General features: G+C 42.4%; 3 protein-coding genes across 3 annotated transcripts in view; 2 read left to right on the top strand and 1 right to left on the bottom strand.

The window, feature by feature from the left end:
• Nucleotides 1-13242, bottom strand: part of pag1 (phosphoprotein membrane anchor with glycosphingolipid microdomains 1) — a 47332-nt gene extending 34090 nt beyond the window's left edge. The window contains exon 1 of the mRNA XM_080045233.1: nucleotides 13031-13242. The gene's annotated coding sequence lies outside the window, so the exon portion shown is untranslated. The remainder of the gene's footprint in view (nucleotides 1-13030) is intronic.
• Nucleotides 13243-17384: 4142 nt separating this feature from the next.
• On the top strand, nucleotides 17385-19588 carry mrpl53 (mitochondrial ribosomal protein L53). Its single transcript, XM_080045208.1, has 3 exons — nucleotides 17385-17480; nucleotides 18480-18592; nucleotides 19385-19588. The coding sequence occupies exons 1-3, from the start codon at nucleotides 17386-17388 to the stop codon at nucleotides 19501-19503; spliced, it is 327 nt and encodes a 108-aa protein (XP_079901334.1). The 5' UTR covers nucleotide 17385; the 3' UTR covers nucleotides 19504-19588.
• Nucleotides 19589-21232: 1644 nt separating this feature from the next.
• fabp4a (fatty acid binding protein 4a) lies at nucleotides 21233-22824 on the top strand. Its single transcript, XM_080045931.1, has 4 exons — nucleotides 21233-21364; nucleotides 21707-21882; nucleotides 21981-22082; nucleotides 22568-22824. The coding sequence occupies exons 1-4, from the start codon at nucleotides 21292-21294 to the stop codon at nucleotides 22619-22621; spliced, it is 405 nt and encodes a 134-aa protein (XP_079902057.1). The 5' UTR covers nucleotides 21233-21291; the 3' UTR covers nucleotides 22622-22824.
• Nucleotides 22825-24093: the final 1269 nt, after the last annotated feature.

Below are 24093 nucleotides of genomic sequence, written 5' to 3'. Positions count from 1 at the left end.
GAGATATACCCAAGACCAAGACCCACTGAAACCTAACCCACACAAGCACAGAGCTGGAGATGTGTGTTCAGGAGCCAAACTCTACTAGCTTTTTTTTTATATATACATATTTTTTTTATGAGGCATTGTGTGGCTAAGAGGAGTCTAAAAATAACTTTCATAACATGGCTGAAAAAGAGCTAAACCCCCAGCCTCATTTGTTGCTCTGAGTCAGGCTTTTAATTTACCAGTTTATGGCCGGGTCCGTTTATTGCAACACATAATTGTGGTGTGCAGTGAGTGTGTGTGTGTGTGTGTGTGTGTGTGTGTGTGTGTGTGTGTGTGTGTGTGTGTGTGTGTGTGTGTGTGTGTGTGTGTACCATCACAAGGAAAGGGAAAGGTGCTTGGAAGAGAGCAGGCAAACAATATTCAGTAAGAGCAGTTGTGGACTTCCTCCCATCCTGCTTCAGCACTGCAGCAGCTACTGCAGCTTTTTTTTTTTAAGAATCAAAAAAACACAGGAGTACAACAAGGGGTTCTTTTTACTGTGAGATGATTAAAAAAAAACAAGCTCCGACAGACCGCTCTTAATGGCTCTCGACAGCAAGAGAGAGAGACCAATTCTCTGAACATTTACTCAAATCCGAGCGAGAGCTCAGCAGCGAGGCGAGGCGCGCAGTGACAACACAAAAGCAGCTTCAAACAGCCACATCTATTCTGTACGCATGGATTCATCATCAGCTTTTATCAATAACCTCTTTGGTCTAAGTGCTAAGTGAGGATCAGTATACCCTTAAAGTGTGGCTTATAGAGATGAAAAAAGTTGATGAATCAATTAGTTGATCCACTGAAAATAAATCTGCATCTTTTCAAAAATCTATAAATCATATTGGTCACTATTCAAGCAAAACAAATGCAAAACATTTAGCTGGTTCCTGCTTCTCAAATGTGAGAATATTCAGTTTTTTCGTTGTAATATATAATAGTAAAACTATGGAATAAATGTTATCTCATCATGTCATCTATTTCTTCACTGTCATACTAATATGACATAGCCTAAGAAATTAATTAATAAAAAAAGAGATTATTCCATTTTGAAGTTATGTTGATGGTTGTCCAACCATAAGACAGACATAGAGCCATGTCGCTACCGTAGCTAAGAACACAGAAAGAATTTCAGCCAGGTAATCTAATCAGACCCTCATTCACTGCCAACAACGTTTCATCGATTTTTCAACAAAAAAAATTAAGACAATCCACATTTCTTCCAAAAACCTGTTTAAGGATCAGTTTCCTCCCTTCAGGATGAGAACTACTGGTGAGAAGGATAGGAGCATTGCATTGGAAAATTCTACATCTGCAGCGTGCTAAGAATGTTTGGTCTTGTTATGTCTAGCGAATGAGCATCAAGTAGGTCTGATTACAACTTGGGTTTCCTGCTGTCACTTTCTAATTTGCCTGCGAGTTGCCATTGGCTCATTCCCCCCCCTCTTCCTCTGTTTCCCTATCCTCCACTCCATCCTTCCATTCCTACATTCCTCTGGATCCAGACACACTCCCAAATTCCTTTAGTTAGTCCCATCCAAACCTCCACCTCAAGTGCAGCCCTTCCCGCCCTCACATTCTCTAACGAAGGCTTCGTGTTTGATTTTCTGTTTCACGTCTACCCTACCCTACACACAAAGAATGTTTGCAGCTGATTGAAAAAGAAAGTGTCCCGGAGGGTAAAAGCACGGCATAACAAATGACGCACCTACCCAATGATTCATCCCAAACTCTGTCAACTTGAGAGAAGACTCTGGAAAGGGCTTTTCTTCGTTGCACTAGACAGTCAGACATCTCTTAATGTCCAATGTTCTCCAATGTTCCTCTTCTTTTCCTGGTCTGCTTGCTACTCTTTTCATTTCCAGCCTTCTCCACTCTAATCCACCATTGTCTTCAACTTTTTTTCTTCTCTGCTGCTGTGCTGTGCTGTCCCTCGGTTCTTGTAAGTAAAAAAGCTCAGGGGGCCTGGCTCCGTGGCTCGGGTTAAAAACCTTTTTATTTCGCTGTACACTGCGGCTCAGCAGAACACCCCGCTGTGGGGAGTCTTTTCTCTCTCATGTCTCTCTCCCTCTCTCCCTCCCCCTCTCTCTCTCTCTGATTGCTTCCTTTACCAGATGCTAGAAAAGGTAAACCTCTTTTATCTCCCCATCAAAACTCCCGACTCCAGCTATTCCTAGGAAAGGTGCAGCTTCCGCAATGCAACTTTAAAGCGTTTTATGCTTTGTAGGCATTTTCCCTAACCCCTGTGGCCAAGTGTGCATTATACTCCCAGCCTCACTGAGCCGTGAAAATAAAATAAAATGGATTATACAAGACAAGTCAAAGATGAGCAGCATTTGACTGTGCAGAGTGTAGACGCAGCAGTCAGGGTTCAAACGCATCAACACAACCTTTGATGTTTATCTAAACCTTCTGAGCCCTGTTGTCATACGTTCTCTCAGCTCTATCTTTTTGCATTACAACCGATTTACCAAATCATTTTCATAATCTCACAATCTGCTGATTGTTTTTGTCATCCAATTGATTGTTTTGTCCAACCAACAGTCAAAAAACATGTTCAGGAAACAAAGAAAAAAGGAAGTCAATTGTAACATTTAAAGAGGCAGGAACCAGGGTATATTTGGGTAATTTTTACTTCACAAAATGATTGCTGAGGAGGAATCTATAATCTATAATCAGCTCTATTGCATTCAGGCTGGGTAGTGTTCAACTAACAGCTAATAGAGCTTCAGTTCCGTGTTGTTGTTGCATGCCTTACTTTAGGAATACAAACACACTGCTGTGTATGAACCCATAACCTTCTGATGTAAGGCTGCAAAGATTATGGGCTCTAATCCCTTTGTTTACAACTTTTCTGAAAAATTGCAAAATGGTATTATAATTACCAAATAGGAAGCATAAACTCTCAGTAGGAGCTTTCACAGCCCAAAAATAGCTTCCATTAGTAGCTTGTAACTTGTAACCACTAGCTAGCCCACGACATGACGGCTACCAAAAAAAAAATATGAATATGAGCAATCATTCATGGCCATATTTCCCTACTTTTTGCAACAGACACAAATCAACCCAAATTCTCGGAAAACAATCCTTTAAATACTTCAAATAAAACTGTATCCTCTTCCCTTTTCTTTAAAGCCAGCATGGAGAGAAACCGTTAAGCGCTGCTGAACCCTCTAACTTTTCATCAGGGAATCTAAAAGAAAAACATCAGGGACCAACTGTCCAGGAACTGAACGGCCCCTAAACTCGCCCTCAACAATCAACTCCTTGTTCCTCCACTTGGCTCCAACATCTTTCCTCCAGTTCTATTTACTCTTTCATTCACAACTCTCTCTTTCTCTCTCTGCCTAATGTTCTGCCTCTCCGTCTCTTCGTATCCCTCTTTCTCTCTTTTTCAGCTCCCTTTCTTTTTTACGTTTTTCGACATAGTGGAGCATATTTAGCAGCAGCCAGTGGAGGCAAACAACCAGCCCTATTCAAAGAGAGATAGAGAGAGGAGGAAGATGGCGTGGGGATAAACAGAGGGAGACGGAGCGTAAATTCCCCAAATGATGACGGTACAAGCAATCCTCTTACAACGTGCAAACAATAGTCTCAGTGGATATAACAGCATCCTTCTCAAGATTTGCTACAATTGTCATGTTGCAAATTGTTGCATTCACACTTCACCACACAAAAGCACACAGTCTGTCATGCTTTGTCTCTCTCTTCCTCCCACACGCATGAACACGCACACACAGATGATGTGAGATAATGCCCATTAACAAATATTGTCATTTGCAATTTGGTTTAAGTCTCCTGAGAAAAATTGAGAAAACCAGACGGCCGCTCATTTCCTTTGTACCCACCGGATAATATCTTGAAATGAGCCCACACGGAAATCAAAGCCTGATCATGCACTTTGTCGCTGTAGATAAAGTGAGGGCAGAGTCACAAGCTGAGGGATCGACAATATTTAATTGAAATGAAAAAAAAGAACATGGTACTTCTTCTTTCTTTGTTTAGCAGATTAGTTGGTTCCTCACAGAAGTTCAGTAACATCACAAATGTGGTCATGACCTAATGTGTTGTTAGCTGACCTTCCTCTGTTCTTCACAAGAGAGGAATGCTTTGCAAATTGCAGAACTTGGCAGTACAAAGTTGGGCCGTCACTTAACCAAAAGGTTGAGTTTAGACGAATTTGAATTGATTATTATTTCAAATTCTTTCACCATTTTGTGATGTTTCAAGGACAGCCATTACTCACTTAATTAAAGAAAAGCCAGACAGACAACAGTAATTAAAGCTCAATGTAACATATATTATATACATACTCAGTCTTATGCAATTATGTATTTATAACAGACTGAGTTTGATTATGGTCCCTTGGCTTTTGCCGTTCCAAAAAAAGAAAGGGCAAAAACACACTTAACGCCCCCTGTATGACCTCAATTTTTCACTTCATTTCTCACCTGCCTTGATGTCCCCACTTTACTGCAAAGACGAGTACAAATCACTTTGGGGAAAACAGTTTGGAAAAGGCTGGCCGTGTCGTTTTAGTTTCTGCCTTGTGCTGTTGTTGCATTTTATCAGAGTGCGCACATAGCAGAGCACGTACTACTACCCACACCTTGTTTGTCTACGGCTTATATTAATACGCCGGTGCCCGTAGAGATAACGGGGCCATTTCCTATTATGGAACTGCTGGGAAAAGGGAGGTAACGCTTTTAATTGTGAGCAGGGCAGACTGTCTTTGTGTGTGACTCAGTCTGTGCGTGTGTGGTGTGTATGTGTGTGTGTGTGTGTGTGTGTGTGTGTGTGTGTGTGTGTGTGTGTGTGTGTGTGTGTGTGTGTGTGTGTGTGTGTGTGTGTGTGTGGTGTGTATGTGTGTGTGTGTGTGTGGGGGGGGGGGGAGTTGTGGGTTTGTGTGCGTGCCAAACTGCCTTTGCTCAAGATCGATACTAGTGGCGGCCGGTAGATTTTCAGACATTTAAAGACAGATAGAGAGAGAGAAAAGAGAGAGAGAAAATGTGTTGGTAAGAGAGGAGAAAGAGGTGATAAATATAGAAAGAGGAATAGAAAGGCGGCAAATAAAGCGGAAATGTGCATGAGTGAGAAATGGAGGCATGAAGGTTAGGGAGGAGGATGAGGACTGCAAGACAAGATGAAGAGGATTGGACAGGTGGAGAAGGTGTAAAATGGTGTCAGACAGCCTTGGGGTCCCTGGTGGTAATGATGGATGGAAGCCAATCCACTGGCGGCCCCATCCTTCATAACACTGCACAGAAAGGGAGCAAACAACTACCGCACTGATCACCTGACACTCAGAATGGCATTTACAAGTAAACATGAGAGACACACACTTCCCTCCCAGCAATGCATGCATGTTGAACAAACGCTGAATACACACAAACAGACACACACACACACACATAGACAGAGAGACGTCAGAAAGCCCAGCAACAGTCCTGTCTTTGTCTCTTCATCACGTCCCCATTGACCCTCATTCAGCTGTTAACTGTCCATGAACCATGATATTTTATCTCTCGCCAAACACATGATGTCAAACTCCTGACCCCATAATAAACACATTATAACATGGAACACTGGCTTACTGTGTATTGTGCATTTCTCACATAAAAACACAAACACTCTACAAGAACAAAATTATAACTGGTTACTGGTTAGCTATTCACAAAAACATGCTTGTTTTTTTGTTTATATGCCCAGAGAGAAACACACAGACAGGGATGCAAAAAAGGACAAGGCTTGCTTTGCACAAGCAAACAGCAAGGTAGAAAAACAGATCCAAAACGAAGAAACAGAAACAGATATTGTTCTCACAAATACATAGACACACAAAAAAGAGTAGGCTGCACTGAATACTGATAAAGCTCTGTAGGTGCATGCCTTTAAGGGCACTGTGTGTGTGTGTGTGTGTGTGTGTGTGTGTGTGTGTGTGTGTGTGTGTGTGTGTGTGTGTGTGTGTGTGTGTGTGTGTGTGTGTGTGTGTGTGTGCCCTCTCTGCAGTGCTTAAGCCAGCAGAGTGTGAGATGAGGATCCTCCCCTCGGGTGACACTACAGCACATCCCCACCCTGCAGTGTGTGACTGTGTGTGAAGAACGTGATGCAGCATCAGCAGCACTTTGCACTGAGGAGGCGGGGGACAGCCTACGCGCACACACACACACACACACACACACACACACACACACACACACACACACACACACACACACACACACACACACACACACACACACACACTCTGTCTCCTCACCTATGGCTGCTGTCCATCACCTCGCCTCACCCTGCCACCCCATCCGCATGCTGTTGATCAGTTTGCCGGCTTAAGCGTACGCAAAGGGCATTGAGAATTGTGTTTGTGCGGTTTTACTAAAATACAACCACACTTCCCATAAAACCCTGCTGCTTCTGAAACAGAGCGGATGCTGCTACGTGTCCCCTCCCAGTACTTTGGCATCACTCCATTTGACTTGAAGAGCCAGAGTAAGGCAGAGGCAACAATAACAGCAGATAGCGGCCCATGATAGCGGTGAACAAGCAGTCCCACTCCAGAGTCATAGGCCAACATAGGCCTGGAATCAGTAGAAATTGAATAGAGTAGTGGGCTTGTGGCGAAAGTTAATTTTTTTTTATATATATACAGTATATATACTGTATATATAAACTGTACATTTGCCTGTTAAATCCATGGTTAACTAATACCCAATGTAATAGCAGTGCAATGTCCATCTGAGGCTGCCAGTCTTCTCAGACATGTCTTTTGGAACTGTGTTTGGGACAACAATGGAAATAGAGACACATGCAGTCTGTGCTCAAACACAAACTGTGTCACACTGAGTCTTTCATTGATTCAAATTGGTCAGTCAGTTTGGAGATAGATTTGTTAGCATACGAGCTCAGTAGCGGTTTTGTCTGTGTGAGCTTTAAGTGGAGTAGTTTTCGGGAAATACGCCTGTTCTTTCTTGCAGTTAGCTATGTTCATATTGACACCACCTTCACATCTGTACAATGAATATGAAGCTAGCTGGTTAGCCTAGCAATGCATAATGTTGTTCATTATTTATGTTCATTTAGCTTCGCTCATTGGTTGTATGTCTGTCCTCTTCCAGTTTTCCCTGGTGGAGACGAGACGGTGTGGAGCAGGTCTCCCCTCTGGCAGCATCTGAAGTCCTCCTGCATCCACACTATTCACTATTCATATTTTGCTTTAGTACTACCATGTAAGCATCTAATCAATGATTCGACCCCTTTGTGATTTTCTCTACTTATGATGACATCTATTGCAGGATGTCCGCCCTGGGAGACGGTTCCCTTACTCTGTCAACTCTCCCTGAGGTTTCTCAATTTTTCAATCCCGATTAAGGGTTTTTACTGGGAGTTTTTTCTCAGCCGAGCTAAGGGTCTAAGGGCAGAGTGTCATACTGTATGGAATGTAAAGTCCACTGAGGCAAATGTCTATTTGTGATATTGGGCTGCCGCTGTACAAATAAAACTGATTTGATTTGATTTGGTATAGGCTACTACTGTATAAGCATAGACATTATATAAAAGAGTATATAAGCAATAAAACAAGTGGGGCAATAGCTAGCTCTTAGCATGCTTTAGGGATGCTGGTACGAATGTGTTACCATTGGACGGAGCCGGTCTGTTTCCCCACTGCTTCCAGTCTCTATGCTAAGCTAAGCTAACCGTCTACTTGCTGCTCACATCAATCTCATCATCTACCTCTCCACATGAAAACAAACATGAGTAAGAATTTCACCAAAAGATATTCCTTTAAGCGTAAATGTTCAATCTAGACCTTGGAAACATTATTGAGCTAGCCTACTCACAAGAGCTTTTTCTGTTAATAGGCCTAACCATCTATGATGTCTGAGCAAATATTTATGGATGAAGAGTTGACCATTTCAGTGTAGCACATATGGGTATGTGTGAGATGTAGCATGAGTGCAAGTCAGTTGAAATTCCTTAAACCGTGTCCCTCCCCTCCCTCCCTTTCTCCCTGTCTCTCTCATGGTGTATATTCTAACATCAGGGGGCGAATACTTAACAACTTGTCTTTCCCACAATGCCTAGGAAAAGGGACTGTGATTTCCCATTAGAGCTTCCCCAAGGCAATCTCATTTAATCGCATCCGCAGTGTTAACTTGACTTGAACGCAACACACTCTCCCTCAACCCCCTCGCTTTCTCTGCCTCTTGCTCCGTCACACAGTGGCACAGAGCTTCGGTCTGCAACAAGGATGCTGAAGAACAGTGGAAACATGCACGCACTCAAACGCACTTAGGACCACCTCCAATGCACTGTGTGTGTGTGTGTGTGTGTGTGTGTGTGTGTGTGTGTGTGTGTGTGTGTGTGTCTGTGTCTGTGTGAGAGCGAATAACCTGTGGCTGTGTGGTTGCTGTATGTGTGCTGGCAGTAGTGAGTGCGCACATGTTTTGGCTATGGAAGTGTGTGTGTAATGTTTCTGGGCAGGATCCGGCAGGACTCCAACTGTACGTCAGGACAAACAAGTCTGGCTTTTAACAATGTGTGACGTGTTGTTTGCAAAAGTCGCACACACACACACACACACATGAGTACACACGCTTGACATTTGGCATTCCTGAGCTTGGTATGCATAGTGATTTAATCGGCCTTTTGTCTCATAAGTGTTTCCCTTGTGTTGCTAATACAAGAAGGGTGCACACACACACACACACACACACACACACACAGGTTTGAAAAATTGCAAAGAGAGATAATTTTTTTAATGCCATAATACCTCCTTATAGGAACCACAACCACAGCCAGAGAATAGAGAAGCAATCAAAGTAATATATGGATCTGACAGAGCTTCATCATTCACTGGAAGAAAATGAGTTCCATAACACCAGAATGATGAGGAGGAGGTAAAGAAAATACAAATTTTCCTTAATGGATAATACATCTTCAAAAAAACGCCTGAAGCGCCACATTTTGCTGAAGAAGAGATTCATCATGGCCCCAACGATGAGATATCCGTCTGTGGCTAACCTGTGTAATATTTAAAAGCCTATAGCTCAGCTGAACGTTGGGTAGTTTTCCCTGCTTTAAATGAGCTGCTTGGAGCATTGCCTGCTCTTGCTGAGGTGTGAAAGAAGAAATCAAACTAGAGTCATTTGTCGTCCATCTTTCTTGTTTCAACGTTGCACTGGTTTCACTGAGGGAATTTGCATTTCTGAACCACACACAGCTGCTTGAAACCTGTTGAAGCTTCCTGAACTGCACCTTCTGAAGACTGTACTCCTTCAGAAGAAGAAGAGGCACTTGGGCTGCTAATAACAACGCCAATAATGGGATTTTAAAAAACACAACACACGCCCTTTTTACGCTGTACAGAACAAATGAAAAATCTATTCTGCAGGGGTCAATAGTGTTGAGGAGAACAGAGAGGAGCACCAGTGATAATAACCCACGACTGATGCTGCGTAGATCAATTCCGCTTCTTTTATTATTAGAATCAGCACCATCTGTGTTAAACCCTGTCAGCTCAGCCCATGGAGCTGAATATATCTCATGCTGCTTAATGTTCACAACACCGAGGTGTGAAAAAAAACACACATGGGTGTTTTCTTGACACTTTGCAGCCTACAGAGGCATGATCCTTCAACCACAATGTTGACTTATGGCCTGTTTCAGTGCATTTCCTCTTTCTTTTTTTCTTTTTTTAGTGTAGAGACATAGTTGAAATGGGGCAGAGAGGGGAGTGACATGCAGAGAACGACCGCGGGCTGGAATCGAACCCGGGTCCGCTGCTGGCCGAGGCCCATGGGGGGGACGCCCTACCAACTGAGCTAAGGGCGCCCCCCATTTCCTCTTTCTTAGCAATAAAAAAAACAAACAACGGCAAGGCTAAAAACCCATCATCTTCCCATTGTTGAAAACAACTTTGAGCCTTTCAATGCAAAAAGAAACTACCAAAAGTATGGTTACAACAATTTTGCTCCTCAAGATCAATTACAGAAACTCTATCCTATACAGCAGCACACAACAGAAGCCTATTTTCTCTATTCAGTTTCATTTTATAATCCTGCTCAATCCAGAAGCGATCTTGACATTCAGCAAACATTCCTCGGTAGCCACGGCAACGTGCACTCTCCTCCTCGACTCATATCTCGTTCTGATTCCCTCCGAGGTGTGTGTCTCTAGATGGACAGGAGTGTCAAACGGGGCGTGCAAGCTAAATGCAAAAAAATAACTGGGGTGAGGGAGCCAAAACGCTCCACTGTTTGCCTACCAATGATGGGGATAAGGGTTGTTCCTGCTTGAGAAAGCCTAAGTGAGTGTGAAATGTGTGTATTCTGCCAAACGACGTCTTGACAGCCTATGATGAGACACTTTTTACTCTCTCAGCGGTCAGACACGGTGCGATTATTACAGTGTATCCTTTCAGAGGCAGCGGCAGCATAGGCCCAGTATAGAAACGCCAATGTGTTCGCCATCAGTCCAGACACATTATAGACAGTGTTAAAGAGTGAGGAATCACAGGCAGCTGTTTAGACTCAATAGAATAGTGAACAGTTCAGTTTATGCAAATGACAAAGTAATTCTAACACAAGGTGCGATGATTCAGACGATTGTATCAAGGCTTGAATTGAGGCTTTATATGGAATATATTTTCCAGCCCTTATGCTAAGCTAAATAAGCACCTCCTTGTTGCAGCTTTATATTGAACTGACATATGAACTTAATTATGAGTTTGGCTTTGATAAGTAACCATGTTTTCAGGTTTAGCCCCTCAGTGTGGAGGCAGACTGAGCTGAGGCCAGACCCTCCTATCCCCGAGCTGGATGGGAGAATGTTTTGACAGCTTAATCGCAACCCTTTCAATTAAGGCCGGCGGTGTGTGTGAACAAAAGGCCAAACAAAATGTCCTTGGAGTTGTTGCTGGTGCAGTTTGTGTCCCCTTTTGGGCTCCTCTCTCGCCTCCCTCCTTTACATGCAACAGCTGCACGCCTGCACACCCAGGCCTTGTCTCCTCTGTCCAAAATGCCAGCGCTGGCTGCATGCTATGAATACTCTGCGGTTTCAAATAATTGACACAAAGCATTTGCCGTGCTGAGATTTACTCGTACGTCTGTCATCCACCATGGTCTGACCCTCTGACCTGTGCCCGTTACAAGCCACAAAAGCCTTCCAGCTACCCTCTTGTTACAAAAAAAAAGCCATAAAAAAGAGAAGAGGGACCATTAAGGGACTTTTAAAGTATCATTCCAAACATTTTGTTTCAAAGCTCGACTTAAACACAGGGTGGTATTTCTCCTTTAAGGCTCGGTCACAGGTTCATGAGAGCTGCCAGTTTGTTTGAGTATTTATTTACCGTGTTCCTATTAGAAGATGTCAGGGAAATAGTATACCAGATTCATTAATGATTAGCGTGCAACATAAGGAAGTGCAGCGACGGCGGCACAGGGAAGCTCAAGACAAAGTGCAAATTGTGCGTTAGCTGAAGTGAATGTCAACTTCTGTGAGAGCCAGTCTGCTGCTGTGGGATGGACGGGCCTGCCAACAACCCAACAAGCATCTCTCACTGAGGGAGAGGGGAGCTTCTGTTGTGTGTGTGTGTGTGTGTGTGTGTGTGTGTGTGTGTGTGTGTGTGTGTGTGTGTGTGTGTGTGTGTGTGTGTTGGGCAGAACTGACAGAGTGTGAAAAACAATGTTTATTTTACAATCTATCTGGGAGGAAATTCCTATTTACATTTACATTGAAAGATGGTCCAAGCAGAGAGCGAGTGTGTGTGTGCGTGTGTGTGTGTGTGTGTGTGTGTGTGTGTGTGTGTGTGTGTGTGTGTGTGTGTGTGTGTGTGTGTGTGTGTGTGTGTGTGCGTGCGTGCGTGCGCGCGTGCGTGCGTGCGTGTGTGTGTGTGTGTGTGTGTTTGTGTGTGTGTGTGTATGCTCCTGCTTTCCGTGCATCATAAACCATGTGTGTCCATGCTGGCTCCACACTATAAGGAAGGAGAGGGCTATGCACTTGTCAGAGTCAATGAGGACAAGAGCTGTTTATGCATGTCTGAGGAATATCCAAAGGGCTAAGCAATATCCACACACATGACCAACCACACAGTATATATGGCATGACAGTGAGTGTGTGTGTGAGTGTGAGTGTGAGTGTGAGTGTGAGTGTGAGTGTGAGTGTGTGTGTGTGTGTGTGTGTGTGTGTGTGTGTGTGTGTGTGTGTGTGTGTGTGTCTGTGTCTGTGTGTGACGGTGTGCGTGCAACTGGAAGCGAATCTATCTGTTGCTCTGGGGGGAAGCTGATTTGCATCTCACAAACAAGCACAGACGCAATCTTGCGCCAATGAAATATGAAATAGTTTCACATGCTGCAGTGGTGAGTGTTAAGAATAAAAAAAATCCTGTATGAATGCAGACACACAATCAAGAAGGATGGGGGGATCATAATGACTTTAACCATCAGGGCTATTAATATAGTCGGCCTATAACATCATGGGAATGTGAAGGTAATATCAAGGTTGTACATTTATAATTAATGAATACAAATCCGCAGAATAATATTGAGGTTGAAAAATGACGAGACGAGAACAATATCTGAGTGTCGTTCTGATCCGTCCAACTGCCCAGAACATTTTGATATTTTAGCAGGAAACGCCGAATGTTTTAGTGGCAGCCTGGCAGGCAACAAGTCCCTGTTCCGGATCGGTCTGTCACCACTATTCAAATCTGCCTTCACTGCGACCACTGAAGCTGCCGCAGTCATAACAACTATACAGCACCCTCTGTGTCACTGAAGTTTCCCCAATGCGTCCCTTTCACTCTCACACACACACATAGACTACACACACAGACACACACACTCGGCAAGAACAGTGCAGCAGTGATGTTGAAAAACAAACTTTTTTTAAACACACACACACACACACACACACACACACACACACACACACACACACACACACACACACACACACACACACACACACACACACACACATATGTGAAGATATGGAAACGAGCGCTTACCGGAGAGAAAGAGGACTTATCCACAAATCTAAATTCAGAGGAGGCTGGTTTCACAGAGAGAAAAAGAAAAAAGTGGTTGGAATTGTCTCAACGTCTTCGTCCGGGCGCTTCGTTAAGATAGGCCTACGTGAAGACGGCGTAGAGAGCGACGCGAGCCGTTCTTTTTTTATCTTCCTCACCCTGCGCACAATTGTGGGACGTGAGAGACTCGGAGCTGTTCATCTCCGTCTGCTCCGAGCTCCACCACGGACGGCAGGCAGGCAGCAGGACGCTGGTGGGAGGAGGAGTGCCCCCGAGAGCTGCCGCGCGCAAAGCTTCACGGGAAACGTAGTTCGCGACCACTAACGCAGGACTTGCTCTTGGTGAATGTGCTGCAAGCATCTGTAAACAATAGGCTGCAGGTCAGTTTCCCCCCAATGAAATAAGGTCAGTTAGAAATACAGTCTTATCTAAACCTAAGCTGGTGTCTGGCAGATGCCTAATCCTTATTTATATTTGATTAAGAAACCAGAAAGTTTGGGTTAGGCTTATTCATTGGCCCTTAAAAACACAAAAGCTAGACAAATATAAGATGGAATGATATACAAACAATAATAATAAAAGGCTAATAATAATAATAATAGCCTAATCATTATAATACTAATTTGTATTTAAATATATAAAGATATATTTGGAGATAGCTTTAATAAAAATGAAATGAAAGAAAGTGAATAATTTGGTTTATTTAAAGTTGTTTTTTGTACACCTACAGTATACCAAAGCATAACACCAGATAAAAGAAATAAGCCGGATGTGGCAGGACTGGAGAGGTCAAGAGGCTCAAACAGCAGACCTCCCTTTACTCAAACAAAGGAAAAAGAAAGAGAGAGAACCAAGGAAATAAATACTTCATTCCTGAAAAGGGCATGATTGAGCAAAGTACAAATAAATAAACATCATAGAAACACAAACAACAAGCGGACGGATTCTCAAAATCAGCAGATAGTATACAGATACTTTATAGCAATACTTGTTATACTGAGGGTCTGAGGGTGTTGTATGTTGTAGCCTACAGATTGTAAAGCCTCTTGAGGTCATAGGATTATGAGATAATGGGCCCCTGGGCACAAACTCTTAAAGGGCCCCCCACTCGTCCCTATCCAGTCAGGTACACTGACTTTTCCACACAGATACATACAATAAATGGCAAAAACATATTAAGGAAGTCAGTGTTTCCCACAGGATTTTGGGATACTATTGGAGGGACCCTGTACCCGAGTCTGCTGCTGGGGGGGGGGGGGGGGGGAGGGAGGAGGACGCCCTACCAACTGAGCTAAGGGCGCCCCCAATGCTGTTGTTTTTAACTTGCTTTTGTATTTTTCCCCTACTAGTGATGATTTATATCTTGTTAATTTGAATGAGTATTCTTATATTTAGGCTATTCCTTTTTGTACCCTGTTATTGACATCAGTGACTGAGCTCTTTATCTATGCATGAAACATGAACAGTTACTATCAGTATCTCTGGCTAAGGGCCCCCCTGAGCCCTTGGGCCCCTGGGCCTGTGCCCGGTGTGCCCGTGCAGTAATCCACCCCTGCTTGAGGTCTGATTTGTGAACGGTTTTGGGCTGCTGTATATAAAATGTTTTTATTTAATTTTATTAAAATACGGAAAAGTCTTGGCTCGACTTGACTATAAGGTACTTTCCAAAAAACTTCCTCTGTATAACTAAGACCAGTCTCAAAGCAGCAGCTTTGAACACAACACTTTGCCTTTTTGAGCAGATTTTTCGATCTTTTTTTATACTGTTTTTTACAGGTGACGATTCTGTAATTTACAAGTGACATGTTCAGTCAGAGCAGCATGAAAAGAGAGAGAGAGAGAGAGAGAGAGAGAGAGAGAGAGAGAGAGAGAGAGAGAGAGAGAGAGAGAGAGAGAGAGAGAGAAATCAAAGTGCGCCGCTGTTCTATTTCTATCAGTCTGTGACACTGGGGATTTGTATTCTTCAAACTCCCTGGGGACAGCCCTGGGGCTTCTGGGAGATCGTTAGAGATGCTGAACCTGAACAGTGACATGTTGTAATGAATGCAGCACCAACGTTCTACACCCTTTTATGCATGAAACCTTTTTTTCTAAAAACAAGTGCTCAGGTATTGCCAAAGAAACATGGGGTGTTCCCCCATACATAGTTGAACTAGTGACACACTGAACCCATGTTACAATAAAGTGTGTACTACGGTCATAACAATGGCATTTTCAGTCCAGGTAGCAAAAAGCAACAATGCCAGAGCCTGGTAACTTTCACATTATACAGAAAAAGAAGTACACAAGCGGAACATCCTAAACACTAGTGCATCCTTGTAAGATCACTTCATAATGAAGAGGAGATTTCATAAGTTATTATTGTTCTCAGGCAGAGGAGAAATTGATGGATGAAATCCTGCAGCAGGACAATACTTCTATTTATCTTTGAGGTCAACCGTCCCCTTGAGCATTCATTGTTTCTGTTCCCTCTCCCCCCCACTCTTTGCTTTGTCATTGCTCGACTTACAGTTGAACTACCTACTAAGAATGTGTGTGTGTGTGTGTGTGTGTGTGTGTGTGTGTGTGTGTGTGTGTGTGTGTGTGTGTGTGTGTGTGTGTGTGTGTGTGTGTGTGTGTGTGTGTGTGTGTGTGTGTGTGTGTGTGGTGGGTGTGGGGACTGGATAGGAAATGCTTCTGCCTCTCAGTAGCCGTGTGTCTAAATTTAGTGCCTCCACCATCCAAAGCCTATAGTCCGATTGTCGGCCGTTCAGGAAAGAGACTTGAGGCCTGTGTTGAGGTTTGGATAAAGGAGCCTTGGAGCATAGGATCTGAGAATAGCAACATTTGTCTTCCTTACATACCCATGCAAAAACAGGGTCAGCTATAAATACCCAGCTATGCAGAGCAGAGGTTGAGGAAGTGCAGATGCAGTGCTATCGTTTTTTTTTTTAGATGAGGTTATTAGTGCGAGCAGTTGTTTTTCTCAAATGTTGATTTGGTCAAGAGATAGACACGCTAACACACAAACACACACACACACACACACACACACACACACACACACACACACACACACACACACACACACACACACACACACACACACACACACACACACACACACACACTCGTACAATTTCTCTCCATATTTCCTTGCAAAAAGTGCATAATTGTTGTTCCGATTTTATCCTCCATTACACAGACACTTATGTATTCCACAGAAGCTAATAATGCACCAATTATATTTCTCCAAAGTGCTATCATAGTCCAAATTGAAATGCATTTCCATTTCTAACATGTTTTTTTTAATGCCCTGACAAGGCCTCTGACCTTTTTTCATCTACTGAGTGCAGGAAGCAGCAAGTAGCAGGGGGACCATTTCCCCTCCTCGACTATTTGATTATGAGATGTGTCTGTTTGATTGTCCATTTGGACAGCGGCATGCTCCTTTTATTGACTGAGTGCAACAGACAGAGCCCAGTCTATTGCTCCTGCCCCTCCTGACGCCGTTGTGCTCTGTGACAGCGTTTTGTCAGATGTTTACAGGAAGCTGCCATGGTTGGTTTCCCTGTGCGTTTTCCTTAACGAGCTTTGTCGTATCATTGTGAGCGAGATTGGGGCTCTTTGCATGACACTAACTATGTTTCCTTTTAAATGGCCTATATAGAGGCTGTTAATACTACTCTGGGATGTTGTTAAACTATCACTGAGATCAGGAATGTGGTTGTGCAGCATTGTCACATGCAGATACTCGACCGCCCCAAACACCAGGTCCCAGCAATTAGACTACACCTTCGCTGCTGGAGGTGCATTTTAACAACATAAGGTGAAAAGCATTGCAAAAGTGTTTCAGGCCACACCTCACAAAGGTTAACGCACCGACCCTCAAAAGAGCAAACAAGATGCAAATAAAAATGGTGTCAATGATTTTGTAGGATTCCAAGAAAGAAAAACTGTTTATTAAAAAAAAAAAAAACATCCACGAGCCCTGCCTGCTAGTTAATGAAACTATGGAGAGGTTAAATTAATAAATCACACTAAAAACAAAAAAGTGGCAGCAGGTTAATAACAGATAGAACAATTTAGTTTATGAACATTCAAGAAAAATTTAATCTAAATCATCATTATCATCGTGATCATCCTTTGTCCTTTATTTATTAGACCTACTTGGCTTAAAAAAAACTACCAAAACACTGTTTACTTTTCTGTTACTGTGCCTCTTTGAATTGGTTGAATATTGCAAAGTCTACCACCTGACACTGTTGGGGTTTTTCGTTATCCTCTCGCGCCCTCTAGCGGCCCGCGTGATACGCTGCAGTCTCCGGCACTTTGAGGTCACAACAGGAAAAAACATGGCGGCTCCCAGTAAAGCGACCGTGGTGTTGAAGGCTGTGAAGAAAATTGCGGTTCAGTTTTCTCCATTTGAGTCCAATGTCCGGTCCACACGGTAAGAAGTGTGTGTTTTGTATTTGTTGTCTAGTCAGAGAGTCGTTTTGTGTAATAGGACTGCGGATAAAAGCGGTAATTTGACAACGAGGCCACCAGCTGTAGGCTAAGCTATAAGACATATAGGGCCAGTTTCACAGACATGGATTAAGCCAAGTCCTGGACTAAATTGAAATTTGAATGGAGATTGTTCATTGAAAGTACAATTTAGTCGAGGACTAGGCTTAATCCATGTCCGTGAAACTGGCCCTTTGTCATCTTTCGGCTGTATTTTATTCAGTCAAATAATTTGTTGAAGTCCACCTAGAATGGCTTTAGAATGGAACTGTGGTTCTGAAGAGTTTCTGACGTATCGTTTAAGGATTTTGTTAACCTAGTTGTCCTACATAGGCAGCCTAAGAAGTGCCCCTAATATACTTCATACAAAATCTTCCCTACTGCCACATTTTTTTGAATAGCCCACTGCCCTGTCATATTGTACGCAGTATTTTTCTCGCTCACACTGGCGGATCGACTTTAATTCCGGCTAACTGGACTGCTCAGGTTAAAATTTGGCTGAGCTGTGTTGGGATTATGAGACAACAAACTTCATTAGCCAAGAATAATAATTGGCTTAACTTCTCGCTTTCTAGGGAGCATCAAAAACGCATAGGAGGGTCAGACAGCTATCAATGGAGCACAGTATGTGCACACAGTCTGGTTCTGGAACTGGTTGTAATCTAACAATAATTTAAAGTGAAAACGGGAGTATTTTTTGAGACATGGAATAAAACATTGGTTTCAGTGCGTGTGTAAAATGTTGTAGCCTACTGACGTGTGATTCAAGCCCTTTATTTGAACGACCACTTCCTCCACCAACTGTTATTAAAGTAAATATTGCATATGCGAACCCATATTGTTAAAACAATGCAAAAAAAAAAGCAGCTCAAAATGTTACAGTATTTTAATTATTAATTGTATTAATATAATCAAACTGCGATATGCTCTTCTTGCCCCACAGGGAGTTCCTGGCCATGGTGGCCTCGGAGAAAGCCAGATCTACCAACTTGAGCTGTGAGGTGGTATCTTTGGTGAAACACGACAAGTCTGAACCAGTGGTGGATATAACTTATGGTAAGTTTTACCTACACATTCAAAATGTGCACAAGGCAATATTTAACTGTGAGGTATTATGGGGCGGTGTGACTGTCTGTGTCTGCAGTTAGACATTTGCAGTTGAGACTCCCTGGCATTGGTTTGTTCCCATGAAGCCAATAAGTGTTGCTCACCCTGGAGTATCTAAGTATCTAACTAAGTCTATATTTTTTAAAGCGGAATTTCACAAATCAATGTATTACACTATAAAGAAAGTACATGTCTGAGGTTTCATAGTTATTGGAGAGAGAATATTGAATTTAGCAAATGGGAAATTTCAAGTGAACGATAATAAAGAAAACATTTACAAGTGACAACTACCGTAATAAATCATCAGTATGCGTCAGTTGCTTCAGTTGCATAGACTGTACGGTAAAAGAGTTGTGATGTGTCAGGAGACCACTATATTTACGTTCAGATGTATGAATGTCCTCAGAATGACCAGTTCCTTTTGAATAGACCATCTTAAAGTAGCAACGTGAGAGCTCAGGGGTCAGGAGGACTGTGTGACCTTGTCTTGGAAATTCTTGCCGATGTCCTTATTGCACGAGGTTACACAATAAACACACAGGATGAGTCAAGTACTAAGGAAAAATGTGAAATGTCTGCCACAGATCAGCAGAACGTTGCAATGATTGTCTTGCTGCGCGACTTTTGCTCTGATTGAACTGTTCACCTCTTTCCTGCTGGTACTCCTTACACAGAGAAAGAGAGAAATCAGCCATTCCATCCATATGAGTCACAAGTCTTTTTTGTCTTTCTCTGCTGCAGTGGACGGAGAGCGGCTGGTGATGAAGGGAGCCAAACTGACCAGCAGAGAAATGCTGGGCGCGTTTCAGTCACGATGCACGGCCAAGGAAACTCAGTCATTGGCTGCTGCCAAAAAATAACGATTCCCCATGTTAAATTATATCTGTGTGGATTTTGTCTGTATGTATGATGTATATTCTTGGGATATTTATAATAAAAAGGATTTCATTTAAATGTGGCGTGTCCGGTGGTGTGAATTGACCTTTTTTGACCTGAAGCTCCTCTGCATTGATTTGGATGTGACGTACTTAAGAGGCAGCATGACTTTGAGTCGGTTAAACGTGGATTCAGCAATTCTGGAGAATGTTTCTTGTCAAAATCAGTGAATATCTCCTCTCGGTCCGTGACTTTACGTACCTGTGTGCACAAAAAAATAAAATCTTATGTTAATACACAGCCCATTGTTGCTAGCAACATGCCCCCTTTTACAGAGTCTAGGTTGTTTATTTACACTGTTTTTTTTTCATCACACACACAGTACGAACAGGTAGTTGATCGTTAGGAGATATTCATTGATTCTTCTGACAAAAGATGATTTTGACAACAAGCATTCTCCAGAAGGGCTCACTCCACCTTTAATTCCTCTTCCTCTTGAATCACACATTTGAAATTCCTCTGCCGTTTAGGGACCGAATCCTGACAGATGTTAATTTGCTATAGACAAAATGCAATACTTATTCCAACTGTGTTTGAACAAGTATTCCACTCTCTCGTAAAGACTATGCTTATTTATTATGGACATCAATTGAAATGCTTTAACTGCTGAAAACGTGCTGTGATCAGTGCTGGGTCATGGTGTATGTCCTTGCATCATGTGCCATTTTCCTGATAAAAGAGACCATTCCAGAGTTTGGAGAGAGAACATTATGCAAGCTCCAACCTTTGAAACAGCAGGCTTAAATGTCATTTTTGGCACAGAGTTTGAGGGTGTATTCACACTGGGAAAGTCCGCTAGTACACTTGCTTTGGTATAGACCAAATAGAATTTAGATATTTTTTTTGTGTGGTGTGGTCCACTTTCACATTGCCCTTTTTGCAAGTGAACCTGCATTACGAAGCTAAACCACACCTGTTATGTGTGGAAAATGTATTTTCATCCGTTTTACTGAATAGTTCAAGCATTTTGATCTGATGCCACTTACACCATGCATATATATACTCCATTGGCAACGCAAATCAAATTGATACCTCCTAATGATGTTAACTGATGGCTAAAGGAGTACATAATCAATTCATGCTTTAGAGATCAATTTTAATCCATTAATAATTTGATATTGATACAGTTATAAATGTTACTGGTCTTGTATTAAATGCTCTGATGTTTTCACTTTCACACGCCCAGTATGTCTGAAATATTGGAATAAAGGGTTGTATTGATCAAATCTGCAGTTGCATATTCGAAGTAGAATTTATATATATTTATATAGATTTTTTTTACTTGATTGCAGCACATTTTTAGAAATACAAATATATCCTGTCAAAGCAAAATATTAATATTTGTCAGTGAAAATATGTTGAAATGTCACTACGCAGATAGGTGACACAAACATTTAGCATTGAAAATGTGTTTTAAAAAGCATATGAAGATGTAACATCTGGTTAAAAACATAGGCAAAACCAAAAAAATCCCACATTATGAGCAAATCTTATTAGCTACACATGCTACTAACTAAAGTGTAAAAAGGTGGGATTTCTGACCGTTTCATTATGTGACGTGGCGGGCTGTGATTGGTTGCTGGCGTCTCGCTGGATGTCGGGCTGGGCCCTTTAAAAAGGACCTCTGAGTCTATTTCCCACACTGGAAGCGTGTTGAGTCAGTCCACGGGCCACTGTTGAGGATATCACATCATCACACACACACTGCAAACATGGTTGAGAAGTTTGTCGGGACGTGGAAGATGATTTCCAGCGAGAACTTTGACGACTACATGAAGGCAATTGGTAGGACATTGTGGGGCTTGAGCTATTTGATGGAAAATCACTATCAGGCTATCACCTGCTAAATGTGCATGTACTGTTTGCCTATCTTATGATAAATATGTCAAAGGCAAACCTTTTGATCGCAAGTTTGATATAGTGTTGCTGTGTAATTAATAATTTACTATATGAATACACTGGTTGAATTATGACAACAAATTATTATTGATACATTCACTAGGCCTGATTGCATTTTTTTAATATATATATTTTGCTCGTCCATACATTCAAACAAGGCTCTTTGAAGTACATTTTTTAAATAATTGTTTCGGGTGATCTCGCCCTCCCCTCACACCTTGCACGCAGGTGTAGGATTTGCGACCCGGCAGGTGGGCAACCGGACCAAGCCCAACTTGGTTGTGTCCGTGGACGACCAAGGGATGGTATGCATGAAGTCTCAGAGCACCTTCAAAACCACCGAAATCAAATTCAAGCTCAACGAGCCATTCGAGGAGACGACCGCAGACGATAGGAAGACCACGGTAAGTGTGTCCTGAGGGCAGAAAGACAAACAAACAAAGAAACAAATGTTCTGTACCGTGCTGGAATGACCTGCGTGTCTCTGTTGTGTTCCCTGCAGACCGTGGTGACTCTGGAGAACGGCAAGCTTGTGCAGAAACAGAGCTGGGACGGCAAAGAGACGAATATCGAGAGGGAGATCACAGATGGGAAATTGATAGCGGTAAGGATGTCTGTTTCTTCTAACTTTTTTTTTTTGGTGACTTCAAAAGCCATTAATTAGTTTATGCAACGATAAGTACCTTATCACTCAAAAACATCCTTGTATTTTTACCATACAAACAAACAAAAAAATCAAACAAACAATCAAAAACATCACAGGCTCTTTTCATATGTGCTTTGATGATTTTTATGACGTTTTAATAATTTGGCTGCCATTTGCAAATATGAATGTGTAAACTATTGTGCCTACCCTACATTTCTGCATTCTCCTTGTAAAATAATGAATTGAAATGTCATTGTACCACAGGAAATAAATACAATTAAGTGCTTTAAAGACAAAAAAGAAAAGAAAATGAGCCCTTATATGGACGTGGAAGAGTGCAGCTACATAAGAAGAGACTGCCTGAGACACTCCTTCAACAGATTAAGTCATCTTGACACATTTACCTATACTTATCTTGCTGTTTTTTTCCCCTCTCCCCACAGAAATGCATTATGGGAGATGTGGTGGCGGTGAGGATGTACGTAAAGGAGGCGTGATGCGGTCCCTTCAGCCTCTCTCGCTGAATGCAACGCTGGATGACGGGCTCAGTTCAATGAGCGAAAAAAAAAACTTGAGTTAACGGCGTGATCTGCTCCCACCTCTTCTTTATCTTTCACTGTTATGCCAAAAAATCCAAAAGAAAAAAAAAATCTGTGCCTCTGTTCTCCAACATGACACATTTGGTTTCATTTGGAATTGTTGTGGTGATTTGAATAAAATGAAATTTGTTTGAAAAAGGTGTCCGGGAGTTTGTCGAAATGTTGGTCGTAGGTGTTTCTTTTTGCATGCTTTATAAGGTACAAGTTCAATAATGACATTCTTGAAAAGTTGAAAGCGCTCAGTGGAGCATGCCAAGGAATGTTAAAGTCTAATGGGGGACATACCATTAGAGCACTAATCTGACAAGCTGATTTCCTGACTTTAATGGTTTATTCCCATACTCGCTCTGTGAATATCGCTGTAATTATTTCACATGCGGTCACCCTTTTACCAGCTTGTTCACTGCTTCCTTTATTTTGCTAGGAAAAGAAAAAAGCAAAGTATTAAAACCATAATTCTAATAAAGGGTCAAGAAGTAAACCGTCATCCTGATGATGTACGATGTGTGTTGGCAGGGGCTCCTCAAAGGAATGTGAGTTTTTTTTTGGATGAACATCATGTGGAGAGGCCGGCGAGGGAGAGAGAGTATATCCCCCTCTTTCCTTTTTCTGGAGGTCGAACATTTCCCAGTACACGGATAACACTGAGAAGCATAACTGGTTGTTCCCCCATCCCACCCCACCCTTCGGTCATAGGTCAAAAGTTTTTAATGTTCCATGTGTGTTAGGGAGGGAGGGGGAGAGGGTTTGTTCCAGAGGCAGCAGCCACTTTCCCATGACAGGAAAAGGGGGACCATAGATAGCACTGATTGGACCTGATGGCCAAAACGGCTGGAACAACAGGTGGAATGGTGGGCCAATTCTCTCTTGTTACCTCCTGTGTGGACAATGGGGCCGACAGCGTTCGAAGGACGTCCAGTATAGGCCTATTTGAAACTCTTGGGGAGATGCCAAGTGGATGAGAATATCACAGTAGAGAGCTATAGCAAAGGTCACCAGCGCTGTTGTTGCATAAGTGTGTCATTGGCCATGTTTTAATAATCGTGCCTTACAGAAATTTTTCATGATCGGGTCAATTGAGGTACACATAATCCATTCCCATCCGATACAAACAACAGGCAACTTGGCAAAGAGGGCAACTGCACCTTTAGAGGCCTGAAAAGTGGGCTTCTCTGTGTCAATTGGTCGTTGGCCATCCTCCTGAGGAATTTGTGCCCCACAAATTCCAACTTTTTCTACGAGTATTATGCAGCATTGCTTTTGATACATATACCTGAAGCTTAAGTGACAAATCCTGCTGGTTAGTACTGTTTACTTGATGAGTATTAAAAGCAAACAATCGCAGCGTTCCAGTACCCATACTTTCATGT

Source organism: Ammodytes marinus (genome assembly GCF_949987685.1).
Source record: "Ammodytes marinus genome assembly, chromosome: 17".
Lineage (NCBI taxonomy): Eukaryota > Metazoa > Chordata > Actinopteri > Uranoscopiformes > Ammodytidae > Ammodytes > Ammodytes marinus.
Note: the sequence above shows the minus strand (reverse complement) of the source record. Positions and strands in the feature narration are given on the sequence as shown.